Source organism: Stigmatopora argus, chromosome 14 (genome assembly GCF_051989625.1).
Source record: "Stigmatopora argus isolate UIUO_Sarg chromosome 14, RoL_Sarg_1.0, whole genome shotgun sequence".
In the NCBI taxonomy this organism is placed as follows: domain Eukaryota; kingdom Metazoa; phylum Chordata; class Actinopteri; order Syngnathiformes; family Syngnathidae; genus Stigmatopora; species Stigmatopora argus.
The window spans coordinates 13,451,920-13,466,052 of record NC_135400.1 but is presented as its reverse complement, the minus strand read 5'-3'; the positions used below and the strand labels follow the sequence as shown (position 1 = coordinate 13,466,052).

At 46.3% G+C, this 14,133-nt stretch overlaps 2 protein-coding genes across 2 annotated transcripts; one reads left to right on the top strand and one right to left on the bottom strand.

The window, feature by feature from the left end:
* Positions 1 to 272: 272 nt before the first annotated feature.
* mylpfa (myosin light chain, phosphorylatable, fast skeletal muscle a) lies at positions 273 to 3,365 on the top strand. Its single transcript, XM_077618850.1, has 7 exons — positions 273 to 354; positions 1,193 to 1,291; positions 1,843 to 1,918; positions 2,234 to 2,338; positions 2,439 to 2,517; positions 2,594 to 2,642; positions 2,739 to 3,365. Exons 1-7 carry the CDS (start codon positions 352 to 354, stop codon positions 2,838 to 2,840), a joined length of 513 nt encoding a protein of 170 aa, XP_077474976.1. The 5' UTR covers positions 273 to 351; the 3' UTR covers positions 2,841 to 3,365.
* A 282-nt stretch (positions 3,366 to 3,647) lies between these two features.
* On the bottom strand, positions 3,648 to 11,869 carry tbc1d10b (TBC1 domain family, member 10b). Its single transcript, XM_077619430.1, has 9 exons — positions 10,532 to 11,869; positions 10,325 to 10,424; positions 10,137 to 10,244; positions 9,194 to 9,300; positions 8,933 to 9,047; positions 7,988 to 8,053; positions 7,715 to 7,904; positions 7,457 to 7,611; positions 3,648 to 6,374 (listed from the first exon to the last, which is right to left on the bottom strand). The coding sequence occupies exons 1-9, from the start codon at positions 11,854 to 11,856 to the stop codon at positions 5,502 to 5,504; spliced, it is 3,039 nt and encodes a 1,012-aa protein (XP_077475556.1). The 5' UTR covers positions 11,857 to 11,869; the 3' UTR covers positions 3,648 to 5,501.
* Between the last annotated feature and the right edge of the window lie 2,264 nt (positions 11,870 to 14,133).

Genomic DNA, 14,133 nt, shown 5'->3' with positions numbered 1-14,133 from the left:
GTCCTCGGAGCATCCGTGTCCTCAATGTCCTTATTAGTCCACGTGGGGCGGAGGACCCGCTCCCGGGTCCCTCCAATTTAATTCCAAGACTCGCCGCGGCTATTTCGGCCCTCCTGTAAGCGGATACGGCGCGGCCGCCGTTCTGTCTCATCGGCTATTGCCATCCGCTCGTCGCTAAGCATCCTCCCCTCCCGCGCTCTTTTTTATCCCCCATCCAAACTTGAGGCTGTGGCTAAAGTTAGACGAGGGGGCCAGGGGCTATATAAGCCCCCCGGGGGCAAAGGACTAACGCGGTTTCACCCTCTCCTCTCTTTCTTCATCGTCCCAAACCTCTGCTCTCAGCATCTCGAGATGGTGAGTAGCTGCTCAGCCGACGTGGACTCGCTGGCTTCGGCCCGCATTCTGGAATTATTTGGTTTTTTTCCTTGTTGTCGCTTACCTGGGAACAAGACCCCCCCTTTGAGGACGCAAAATATGTCATTAATGTGACCGTATTGTGGCGGACTAATGGGGATTAGGACCGTAATTGAATTAGTCTGAGTTAGCATGAGAAAGTAAATTATAGGTAGGGAGTTAAGAAATGGAATTTGATCACAACTTGGCAAAGTAGATTGTTCATTATTGAGGTATGCAAAAGTACGGTAAAAAGCTACTTTATGTGGAAGTTGGGAAAAAGAAACAAAGTATAGAATAATTGTTCCTTGGCAAACAAGGCGGTGCATGTAAAAATGAAGGGAGAATGTAGTATTATGTTAAAGTAAGTCATTATTTAAAAGTAAAAGGAAGAAGTAAAAGACGGTCAGTTGGTCAAGCAAGCAAAAGCCTAAGAGTAAAAAAGTAAATAAGTCTGAAATTAGATAGGCAAGTTGGGTGTAGCATTAAAAGTTTGCTCAGCATTTATATTTGTGTTTGGCTGAATTTTTTAATTCAAGTGAGAGCCAGCCTAACAACACCATAAGAATGTAAACAGCAAAAAAATGCTATTGGGGAAAGGCAATTGCTAAAAAGTATACTTGACTGGAAAAAGTGACCTAAGTGAGATTGTGGCTGAGCATGAAAGTGAGCGACTAAGTATTAAAGAAGTTAGAAAGTGTGCATGTAAGCAAAAGTAAGTGAAACAAAGCAAATACTCGGAAGAATTGTTTGTTAAAGACAGTAACGACGTAACTTTTCCCCTGAATTTGCCTGGCAGGCACCCAAGAAGGCCAAGAGGAGGCAGGCAGCCGGAGATGGCGGCTCCTCCAACGTCTTCTCCATGTTTGAGCAGAGTCAGATTCAGGAGTACAAAGAGGTGAGACCCCAGCACCCCCCAAAAAAAAATTCAACGGCTTGTTGGACCCACTTGCACTTGACTTCCTCCACGCCTGCACCTCCTAAACACCAGCAAACCACTCACTCACATCGTTTGAACCCAACTAAAATATCCGACGCCTCCTTCACGTTTAACTGACCCTTGACCTCCGGCATCCAGCTGTCCCCCCCAATCCTCGAATTACACACCACCCCTCAACGCCGCAACATAAATCCTCCCCAGATAAGGGCCGTCGCATACACGGCTATCTTTAATCATGAGGCCATCTTGCGGGAAACCAAGATCCAAATCAAAGATCTTAAGTTTCAGCCGAGGGGAGTAATCACGCAGCTGCTCCGCGCCGTCCCAATTTAACCGTAAGGAAAGCCGGCGCGGGCGCTCTTAGGAATGCGACGACTGTACTGCAAGGACTTTGCTCAGTAAGGGGAAACTCTTATTGACAAGGATATAGAAAGTTTTACCTTGTAAATGGAGGAGGCAATTTTGCTTGGGCGTCCTTCACGTCTTAATCCATTTTTTTCTTCTGGCAGGCCTTCACAATCATCGACCAGAACAGAGACGGCATCATCAGCAAAGATGATCTCAGGGACGTTCTGGCCTCTTTGGGTAAGGTTTAAAAAAAAATGTTTTAACAAAACTTATTTAGCAAGCCCTTAAACACAAAAGTTAAAAGGCAGTTCATAAAAATCAACACCAACAACATAAAGGCACGTGAAAAAAAAGTTGTTAAAACAACCAAAAGACTTGATTTAGAAATAACACTGCTAGCTTAACGCTAAGATAAAATGGACCACACCATAGAGAGGCTGACAAATAACATTGGTTATACCTCCTGGCAGCAACTGATATTTGAACAAAAACTGTGGGGCAATTCTGGGTATTTATGACTGACTACAAGGCCATCTTTTATCCTGGTTTCAGGCCAGCTGAATGTGAAGAACGAAGAGCTGGAGGCCATGATCAAGGAGGCCAGTGGCCCCATCAACTTCACCGTCTTCCTCACCATGTTCGGCGAGAAGCTGAAGGGTAGCTTATTATTTTCAATTAAAAATAATAATAATTTTAGGAATTTGATTCCTAGATGACTTGGAATTCCACCTTGATTGACACTAAATTCTTTTCACAGGCGCTGACCCCGAGGACGTCATCCTCAGCGCCTTCAAGGTCCTGGACCCCGAGGGTACCGGATCCATCAAGAAGCAGTTGTGAGTTTGACCTTCCAATGGTTTAAACGGAGATGACCACCATTGAATGCTCATCTTTGTCCTTTTATGCCCTCAGCTTGGAGGAGCTCCTGACCACCCAGTGTGACAGGTTCTCCAAGGAGGAGGTAAAACAGTCTATTTCTACTCGATGATTGGTCCTCAAAAGGTGCTACACCAAAATGAGGACTGTCCTATAACTATCTTCTTGCCGCCGCCCTCAGATCAAGAACATGTGGGCCGCCTTCCCCCCCGACGTCGCGGGCAACGTTGACTACAAGAACATCTGCTACGTCATCACACACGGAGAGGAGAAAGAAGAGTAAGAAGACCGACGGGAAGAAAGACGACAAATCCCTTCGCTTTTTCCTGCCTACCTTCTCCTTCCTTCTCCCCCCCGCCTGCTTCCCCTCCCTCCGTGTGTACCCGTGGGGTCACCCCCTCTCGCCCCATCTCCCCTTTTCTATCGCGGGGTTTCACGGGACGTATGTGTGGGCTTACCGGGGACTGGGGGACGCTTTTCGATAAAATGCCACGTCATCATTGGCATACGCCGGCCATCTTCTTTCCACGCGTCCTGTTGAGACGACCTGGGGCCGCCCTCATTCCCATTGCGAAGAGGGGCTCTGGGGTGGGGAGGGGATGACACGTAAAGAGGGGAGGAGGGACGTCAACGAAAGAAAACATTCAAATCTTCGGCGATGTTTTCACCTCTGCTCTCGGCGGCGTAGTCGACGGCCTCCTCGTTCTTTGTAAAATTGCTCCGCAACGCCCCAATTCATTTCGCCTTTCCTCTGTACTGAATAAAAAGGGACAAACTGTGAATAAAACCTCTTTCCTTTTGTACAAGAGTGTCTGTGTTCAGTGGATCTTTTTTCTGGAGGGGGTTTCATATGCAGGGATTCTGAATATGAAGATGTCTGCAGTCTTTTTACAAACGCACTTAAAAAACTAACGGGGAATCTGACAATACGTGTTTGGCGACACCCAGTGGCCTATTATGTAACTGCACGACAAACCCAATACGTACATACACAACCCTACAATCAATTGGGGAAAATCCCCTAAGAGAATGAGCGAGAAAACATGGAAAAAAAGTTACAATATTAAATAAAATAAAAAGAACGCAAGGATAATTTAATATATTACGGTTTATTACTCATCACAAATGTCATCACCGTGATCATTATCAAGGAAACACATCACTTGTCGATGTTAGGGAATGAATTCAATTAGCTATAATATCAATTAACTCCACCCGAGCGATAGGGAGACTTGTAAACTCAAAAATACACTTAAAAAAAAGACAAACATCAACCTTGTGAATCTATTTTGGTAGAACACGAGCAATGTTTTCCCTACCAGAAATGCACAAAGGACTTCTTTTGAGTCTGCGCCAGGTAACCGTGGCGACATATTGCAAAATTGGCGTCCAGTTATATTTTTGCATAGAGACGTTCAGATCGACGCTACGCGCGTTTGGGAGTGTTTTGACGTGGGCGAACACGCCGTATACCCGAAAATCTTTCACCACGAAGACGACAAGACAACAAGGGGAGGAGAATGGAGGAGTCTGTGTCGCTTGATGGGACGTTGCCACGGCAACAGCTAAACAGTCCATAGTTACAACACATGAGGCAGAAAGTTAATATTTAGCTTCACTCCCAAACTTTTCCGGAACACGACGCGGAATAACGAGGTGCAACAAGCGTCCAGTCAATCAGGCGTCCAATTACTCTCATAGAAAAATAATAACAATAATGTTAATAATCATTATATTCTATATTTGATTAAATTAACCAATTTGTACATAAATACATCAAAAGGTGAGCGGTTAATGCTACATGGGCACACCGGGCACCACACGCTCAAATGGGTTCTTTAAAAATAAAAATAAAAATAAAAAAAGGTCAACAGCCTGCTTTGTTAACAAGCGTAACAGCAAACGATTTTTTTTCTTCTTTTTCAATACTAGAAGTGCAATAATTTTCCTTCATCGTCTTCGGATTACATTCCAATATTTTGATAAATTAAACAGATATTAGCGGTTTTGGAGTAATACTCGTTGGATGAGGGACACACAAACAAAATAATAATATTGAATAAAATCGTTTTAGGTTGACATTTACATGAAATTTTGTCATTATTAATATTGTCAGAGGGAGGGGGAAAACATTACAAGAATAAATCAATTAATTTTTAAAAAAAAAGTATTTTTGTTTGACAAAAAGTTGTTTTTCATAATCGTGTGTCCCTAATCCATCTTTAGTGCACATCCAACACTAGCCATTAACAATGAATGCACTGATTAAATGTCTACTTCAAGTGTCTTAAACTTAATAACGTTAGATTGGATTTCTTTTTAAAAGTCCCACTCGCTTGTTTTCGTTAACTAAAAGCAGGCAAAAGCACCGCCACGTAGTTGGAGTACTCCCTACACCCAGCAGGGGGCCCGCTGCCATTATGCTACACTATGAAGGCACGCACCACAACATCCAATAAATAGCTTGGGTACGGACCTCAAGTTTTCCCGTTGGTGACTCGGCGCGATGATCAAAACCCAATCAAACGCCTGTGGAGGCGGGGCTTTCATTTCTCTTACTATTTACATCTTTTGCGGTTTCTCGTGTTCCAAATATTATGGGCGTAATCGAATGGGGGTGGCGCCACCTTGTGAACATGATCTCACATCCTCGTTTGTTTAAAAAAAACAAAAGTCCGATTTTTGTCTTAATAGCGTCGTCGCTGAAGTCTTTTTCAACTTACTGTCGCAGTAGTCGTAACGGAACACTTGATGTGCTTGCGGAAAACGGTGAAAACTTTTCAGTCCGTGTGGCTTTTCAAGTCTTCCCGGTCTCTGGGAAACCACAAAATGCGGGGTGCTTCAAGTTTTTTGGATGTGTTGTGAAAATGCTGAAAAAAAAGACTCAGATTGGAGCGTTTTGATCCAAAATGGCGTCTCTTGGGAGAATCCAAATTGTCATTTCTCACTGGGCCTCCTTTTTCATTCCGCGCTCCAACGAGGCGGAATCCCTTGCCGCCCCGTTTTTGTCGTGGTCGGGCCCCGGTGCCGCGCCCACTTTATCTTTCTTCTTCCCCGCCTTCTTCTTTTCTTTCTCCAGACGCTCTTTGTCCTTCTTCAGTCTCTCCTTTTCCGCCTTGTCCTTCTCCTTCTTCTCCTTCAGCCTCTTTTTCTCGTCCTCGCGCTCTTTCTTCTTGTCCTCCTTGCTCTTTTTCTTCCTGCGCCCGTCCTCCTCCACGGGGGGCGGTGTGGCCGGCGGGGAATCCGGCGCCCCCTTCGCGCCGATGTCGCCGCCGGGTAAAAGGGGGGCGTTGTTGGCCGTGGGCGAGGGGATGACCGGCGTGATCTGCTCCGAGACGATCCTCGGGGCGGGGGTCATCGCGTCGGGCGCCTGCGCGCTTTGACCGCCTCGCGGTCCGGCCCCCACCAGGGGGCTCTGGACTTGCAGCGCCCTCTGCGCCGCCCCGGGAGGAATCGGCGGCTTCTGGGCGGCCGGGGGGGACTGGGGCCGTCCGCCGTCGGAAAAGGAGGGCCCCGAGAAGGAGCCCTTCTTGGCGTTCGAGTGAAACGGCGTCCTGGACTTGCGGAAGCCCGGCAGCGAGAGCAGGGAGGACGAAGCCCGCAGCGGTCCCGGCGGGGGGACGGAGCTGGCCAGGAAGGAGAAGCTGCCGCCCGAGCTGATGGCGGACGCCCGGCGTTTCTGCTCGTAAATGGCTCGGGTACCGTGCAGGCGGCGGCCTGATTGGTGAGTCAGCTCCCCGCGGGACTCGCGCCATTTCCTCACTTGGACGGTGCATTCACGCTCGATCAGAGCCTCGGTCACCTGGAGGAGGATTACCTGAAGAACCAAGAGAAGGTTGTGAGATGAAGACAGAGGGAAAAAAAGCTTTAGTGATGTTTTCATATTTTCCTTAAAACACTAAAAAGTTATTTTCGAGCTCAAACATAGGATACGCAAATAGTTCCTACCCCGCCTAGTGAGCATCTCTAAAAACGTCCAATTCCTGTTTTCAGTGGTACCTCTACATATGAGCACCCCTACATACGAGCATTTTGAGATACGAGTAAAATTTCGAGCAAATAATTATCTCTAGATACGAGAAAAATTTCACGATACGAGAAAGCCAGGTGGCCAAAAACATGAGAGGCTGTTTATCATTGTAGCGCACTATGTGAGGGTCAAAATATCTGGATCAGAAAATATAGGAACAAATTGTATCATGTTTCTCAATGAGCTGGGTTTTTCATCATGTCCAGATATAATGAACTTTGCTCTTGGCTCTTTTAGTTTACATTTCAAAATCCACTGTAATACACCTAATGCTTCACGATTAAAGCCGCACCCCTAATCTGTACATTAATGTGACAACAGATTCTCTTTTGATAAACAACTGAGCACATTTCGAGCAAATAATTATCTCTAGATACGAGAAAAATTTCGAGATACGAGAAAGCCAGGTGGCCAAGACATGAGAGGCTCTTTATCATTGTAGCTCACCTCCTTTTTAACGCATCTCTTTCGTGTATAACAGATGTCTACGAGCACTGGGCGGAGCGTTGCAATTTTTTCAGTGTTTTTTTCCCGTCACTCAGCGCGAATGCCCGAGCGATCGCTAATACGAGGTATATATTACTTCTCATTGGCTGTGAGGGTGGAGGCGGGGCAAACAGCCAACCCGGGCCAGGAGAAAGTATAAAAATTTAAAACAAAATTAGAATTAAGTTTAGTGTAAGGTTAGATTAAACTTATTTTTGAGTGTGTCTGCAACTTAATCCAAGTTCATTTAAATTTGTTTATGTTATATTACGATTCACCGGTGCAAAAAGTCTCCCCCGCTCAAGAAAGTGTTTTCATGCTATGTTTGCACAGCGGCGTCTCAGTTGGAGTCAAGAAAAACAGCGAGTCAAGGACTATCACACCTCCTGGACCAAGTTGTCCTCTCTAATGGTTTCCGGTGAGATGCCCCTCAGCCGCTCCATGGTCTCATACATGCCCTGCACCTCCCGCAGTTTATCCACCGAGCCCAGCATCTGCTTGAGCAGCACCAGGCCGACGCGGAACACTATCTTCACCCCTAGTGAGACAAAAACACCATTAAAAAAAATCCACCTAGTCAACCATCATCACGACTTGTGGACTAGAAAATGATTTCTGAAAAGCTGACTGGTATTTGGCACCTTCGCAGAAGAACATGTCCCACACGCGCAGCACGCAGGCCCACGGCAGCGTGCGTGAGAAGATGCACATGAACCATTCTGTCATGTAGAGAATGGGGTCGATCTTGAACTTCTTCAGATGTCTGTAGGCCATGGGACACGAGCGCCGCAGCAGGGAGAAAAATATCTCGCCGTCCAGCTGGATGGCTTCCTGGAGCGGCGAGTGGGGCAATAAGACATGAGTCAGCAAAAAAAAGGGACAAAGTGCACTGTTGAGATATTCAGTGGATTTACCAAGCCGGCGCTGTAGTATCCCGGAAGGTACTTCTCGCATATCTGCACCAGGCACCAGAAGGCTTGCTGGGGATGGAAAAAGCACACAAGTGTTACTGTTTTTGTATTTTTTTAAATAAATAAAAAACTATTTTAGGCCAGGGGTGTCAAACTTGTTTCACATCGCGGGCCACATACGACCCCTGGGTAGACTTCGCGGGCCGGACCATTAAAATTATAGCACACTTAGCTATGAATAACCAAAATATCACGTTTTTCCTTTGTTTTGGTGCAAAGAAGCACAGGAACATTGTGATATTTGAAATTTAATGTATTTTCTCGCAAATAAGCCGCCCTGCGTATGAGCTGCACCCTTAAAAGTGCCATTTTTGATATAATACTTACTTTTTTTTTTTAAACGGATTAAAAGAACTTAATCAAAAGCCCTAAATATTCAGTTTGTCTAGATGTGAAACAATGTTTGTTTGAGCTTTTTTTTTTCCTTAGTAAGGGAAATTGTCTTTTAATCATTTGTTTTTCAAAACAAAATGTTTTAAAATAGAAAATATTTTATATATTTATTTTCAGATTTGACAAAATACTTTTTGAACTAAAAAAAAAAGAAGATTGGATTAAAAAAAATCTCAATTATTGATTTTAAAAGGGGAAAAATAGAAAATATAATATACATCTATAATCTTCATTTGAATTTGATCCTAAAACAGAAAGTCGGCACTCATGATTTACTTTCTCGGGCCGCACAAAATAATGTGGCGGGCCAGATTTGGCCCCCGGGCCGCCACTTTGACACTATGTTTTAGGCCATATCGCCCAATTCTAGATTCATAGTAGACTTTGAAATTCTTTGTTATTCAAAGACTAAATATAACATCATATTGTCATCTACTAAAGTCCACAACTCTAAAATGTCATTAAAAAATAACCTAACGAATGGCTAATGCTTACCTCAGCGGGCATGTGCATCAGGAGCACGGCAGCCACGGGAGCCTGTGCCTGGCAGTAGCCTTCGTCCGGCCGATAGATGGTGTACGCCTTCAAGATGCGGTACAGATCCTGTTGCCTGTGGACCCATAGCACCAGACACAACTGCCATTATGTTTCTAGTCATTCAAAGTAAGAGTGCTAGTGTGAAAACTGATGTACAGTATGAAAGGAACTTTGAGTACACATGCAAAAACCACAAAAAAAATGGGATTTGATTCTGACCCGTGGCCACCACGTGCGGCAAACATCTCATGGAAGGGAAACTGCCTGTGGAGATCCTTCTCGATGATGTCCAACCACTTGGCCTCTCCCGGTTCCCTTTCCAGTTCCTAGGGGGCGGGACCAAATCTCTTAGTCACTTATGAGCACAAGTATTGAACGTGAGTGAAATGTGAGAACAACAGGAAGTGAGTAGCACAAAGGAAGGCCTCCTCCCTCGAGTAGCGAGACGACTCAGGCGGGATTAGGTGGCGTCTTAAGAGGCTTATGGTTTCCGGCACCCCGCAGACACCTTGGCCGCAACTTCACTTTGCCAGATTGCCATTACGTCAATACGGAGGGCCAACCTGGTGGAACCATTTTTTTTCCTCTTCTCATACATTCAGTTTGCACTTTGAGCAGTCACTTCCGGCATGCGGTACACTTTAATTTTACAGTTAATTTACCACCAGTGGTCAGTGGGGCGGATATAATTGAGCCGCAACACAAGAAACAAGTACTGACCTGACCAAGAAAACTTTTGGCTTCACTCACTTATTTGAAATGATTTGTTTTTATGTTATGTGAACTATTCCAGTCCAAGCCATTGGCGTCACTTTTCCAACAAAATGTCCACACTCCACACTAACAAATTTGTAATGTTAAATGTTGGTGAAGACCTGAACAAAATGCATCCACCCACTAGAGGAAGGAGTACAATTTGTGCTTTTTCCTTCCTTATGGTCTGGTCAAAGTCATTAGAAAGTGATTTTTCTGTTGTTTGGATTGAGTGAACTCATTGAGTGTGAAACATGTCCAATCCAATTGAACTGAAATTCTATTTCTACTATGCAGTCTTAATGATTCTATCGACAGGTCATTCTTAGTAATACACTAGAAAAACAGTCTCCCCTGGGGTCTCTCATGAAAAAAAGATTTTTAAAATTGAGTTTTTATAGCATTATACCTCAAATTTGCCAGGGTTGGTGTCCAGCAGTTCCTGGCTGTTGGACAACAGCTGCCAGGCTTTGGAGCGCAGCGACGACGGGATCCCTTTCCGGCAACGGATTTTGACCTGTCACGCGACAAACGTAGCGTTATCAACAATTTTCTGCTTGAAGTGTTTTCATGGCTGTTAAGCAGTATGTGATGTACCTTCTGGAAACGATGTTTAATCCACTTGTCCCAGTGGTTGAACATTTCAAGCCATTTCACTTCCCTCTGACGGGACACCTCCACTCCCACTTCTTTGTCACTGCGGTAATGAACCATACAAAAATGTTACAATGGCAGATCTAAATAAATTATTTGAGAAGCACTGCTGTTTAATCGAATTTATGATAATGTTGGAAAACGACTGACCTCGCGTCGCTGAATTGATTGCCGGCCAGGAAGCCGTATTTGTCGGTGCGCCTCACCGCCAAGCCGTTGATCTCGGAGTCGGAGCCGAACGAGCTGGCGTCGTCCCCGAGGCCGGACAGTGACTCCAGTGTCCCGGACATCATGCTGGCAGACTCCAGGTAGCTGAGAGTGTCGGGGGCCGGCCGTTGGGCACCGGGCGGGGGGAGGCTGGGCTCTTGGATAATGGGCACTGTGGGGCTGGGTTGGCCTGCCCGTGGAGGAGGGGTGACGTTGGTTTCGGGTTGTTGGATGAGTGGCACCGTGGGGCTGGGTTGGCCCGCCCTTGGAGGAGGGGTGAAGTTGGTTTCAGGTTCTTGGATGAGTGGCACCGTGGGGTTGGGGTGTGACGCCGTGGGACTGGGTTGGGCTGCCCTGGGAGGAGGGGTGAGGTCGGTTTCGGGTTGTTGGATGAGTGGCACCGTGGGGTTGGGGTGTGACGCCGTGGGACTGGGTTGGCCTGCCCTTGGAGGAGGGCTGAGGTCGGTTTCGGGTTGTTGGATGAGTGGCACTGTGGGGCTGGGGTTTGATGCCGTGGGGCTGGGTTGGCCCGCCCTTGGAGGAAGGGTGAGGTCGGTTTCGGGTTGTTGGATGAGTGGCACCGTGGGGTGTGATGCCGTGGGGCTGCTTTGCCCCGCTGTTGGAAAGGGGGTGAGGTTGGAGCCAGGTTCCTGTTTGAGTGGTACTGTGGCTATGGGGGTTGACACTGTAGGGCTGGCTTGCCCCACTTTTGAAGGAGTGGTGAGGTGGGAAGCCGGATCCTGGATGAGTGCCACCGTGGGACTGGGGTCCCCCGTCTGGGGAGGTGGGATGCTGAATGGTGCTGCTTTAATGGGACTCTGCGGCTTGGGAGACACGGGCGGTGGAGGACTTTTGGGAGCTTGCCGACGTTTGCTCTCCACGGGGGGTACAGGAGGTATTACGGAGGGCGCCACAGTAATATTGGCTGCAGCAGGAGGATTTTGGGTGACGTGGACGCTGGGGTACAGGTTAGGACCTGGGGTGAGATCAGGAGAAGGGGATTCTGGTTGCGGCATATTTGCTTCCACGAGAGAACCAGGCTCGGCCGCTTCCTCTTTCTGAGGGGCCGCTGTATGATTGTTGCCCACGGGAGTCTCGGCAGGAATCGTCGGCGGTGGAGGCGTCAACGGCGAAGTGGGTGTGATTCCGCTGAAATGGACGTCATTGCAAAGGGACGATTTAGGCGCCACGGGCGAGGGCGAAGGGCCAGAGGGAGTTGTGTGGGGGTCGGCCGGTGGCGATGAGGACAAGGCGGAAAGTTCAGCCATTTTGCGACAAAAGATGTCCTGTAACATGGAACAAAATTGACGAATCAACATCGACAGGTCGTACCAATTGTCTTACAATTAAGAAATGATTACACTGTGATAATACGTGTTCATTTGTAATGTTTTGTTGCATTGTCAACTGGCAACATTCAAAACCGTGACAGATGATAAATTCATCAAGACACACCCACGTGTTATCAAGCATACTTTGGAATCATTTTTCCATGCTGTGGATTTTGAGACAATTAAAAAAGACCGCAATGTTCACTTAGAATACGTTAGTCATCACGAATACTTGAGATTGAGAAATTGGCAAGAAGCCACTGAGTGAAACATAATGCCAATGGCTATATTAAATGATGACAATACTAACCGATTATGCTGTATACTCTCAAAACGGCATCAGATTGCTTATAATTACATTTTGAACAGCGAGGCTTTAATATGGCAGCACAATTTTTGGTGCATGCATTTTTTTATTGACGTACTTAGGATGAGCACCTGCGATATCAATAAACGGCTTATTTTTTTCTCAAGCTTTTTAACGCATAGCGTTCAACCAAAACAATACAACAATGCGTGCCAGGCTACATTTCCTCTTATGCAAGCACGGACCTTATAAATAGAAAAGGATGTGATGAGTAATTGCACTTTGTAGTAGCCAGACTGCCCTGTCGCATGACCAGAGTAGCATCTTTCGCACGAGTCACTAATTAATCATGCGTATCAAGAGCTTGAAAATAACAACACGCTGCTAAAAAAACAGCGCTTATCCGCTATTCTGCTGACCGAGCAGCGTGGAAGCTGAAGGCGGCTACATGCTAAGCTAACCACCCTCATCACTGATCCGCCACCTCCCAGAGGGAAGTCTGGCCGCCCAAGCAAGGACGCTTTACGCGCGGCTAATTAGCTCACTTGACGAGTCAGGAGGCCCCAGACCAGGCCTCGGCCTCGGGCACTCGGTTTGCCCCGGTTAGTGGCCCTCCTTCTCCCCCCCCCCCTCGTCAACAAGATGAACTCACCCACACCCGGCGTTGTCACTGCGACGCGTCTACCCGGGTGTCCAAGGGGGTCCTGGAAGCGCGTTGGCCCGCCACAGCGACGCGTCCTACCCAAAGCTCCTCAGCGGAGAGGACGGGAAGCCGCAGGGAAAGCGACGGTGCTCGGCGCCGCTGCGGGTGCTGGTAGCCAGCTAGCCTAGCAGCTAGTTGTTAGCTTCTTCGCCTGTGGAAGCGTAGCTCGCAAAAGCCGCGCTATCCCGTCGATCATTTCAGTGGGGCAACCGGCTCAACGGTTCTTTTCTTTCCCACATCCCCCAAATCCTAAACGAACTACTTCTTTTGTTTATTTCATCCGAGCGTGGCGGCGCGGTTACATCCTCGGCCAGCAGACTGCATTTCCGATTGACAGCTCGGTTCGTACGTGCGCGCGTCCGTGGCGTTGTGGACGCGGACGTAGCCAGACGGTGGTGGCACCGTTAAATCATTTACAAAGTCACTTTTTCTCATCTCAAATCACAAACAATTAAATAATTTAAACAAAAAACATTGCAATGCGCTAATATTTGCACTCTAGTTTAGGGAGGGCACTGATTACGTAATTATATTTTTTAAAATGTTGCACTTGGTGTATCTGATCGATAGACGGCACCAGAGTTTACTTTTTTCAACTACTGGAACAAGCACTGTTTATTTTGGCAGCATAAAGGCAAATAATGAGTAATTGCTTAGGTAATTTGGAGTGACCACTCTTGGAAAAAGTGAATAAGTTCATTCTTTATAAGTTCATTTTTTAGCATGTATAAATAATTGATTATAACGAAACTAATGAGGATGCCCTTACAAGCATTGTCTATCCCGCTACTTTTTGGATGGTAATGTTCTGTAAATAAGGGTATTTTCAATTTTTATTTAAATGTTTGTTTTTATTCTTTTAACTCAGTCCTGCCAAATGTTAAATACCTAACTGGTTTTCATTGCAACGGTGTCAGTAAAGACTAAAGTTCTGAATAACTTCCATAAAACTAAAAATAGTCACTTACCATCAAACAAATTCGGAGTAACAACCCTCTTATTTACATTATGGTTCCACTTTAGCTGGTGTTTATCCACCGTTGAATAAACATGTAAATATTGTGTCTGTCTCCATGGAAAACAGAATGAAACCACAGAGAAAAAAAACTCAGTGGGATTCCCCAATTATATCCATGAGGGAACTCCAGCTGGATCCAAAATCAAAGAATTCTAAATTAAAAGAGACACATGGACCACAACAATG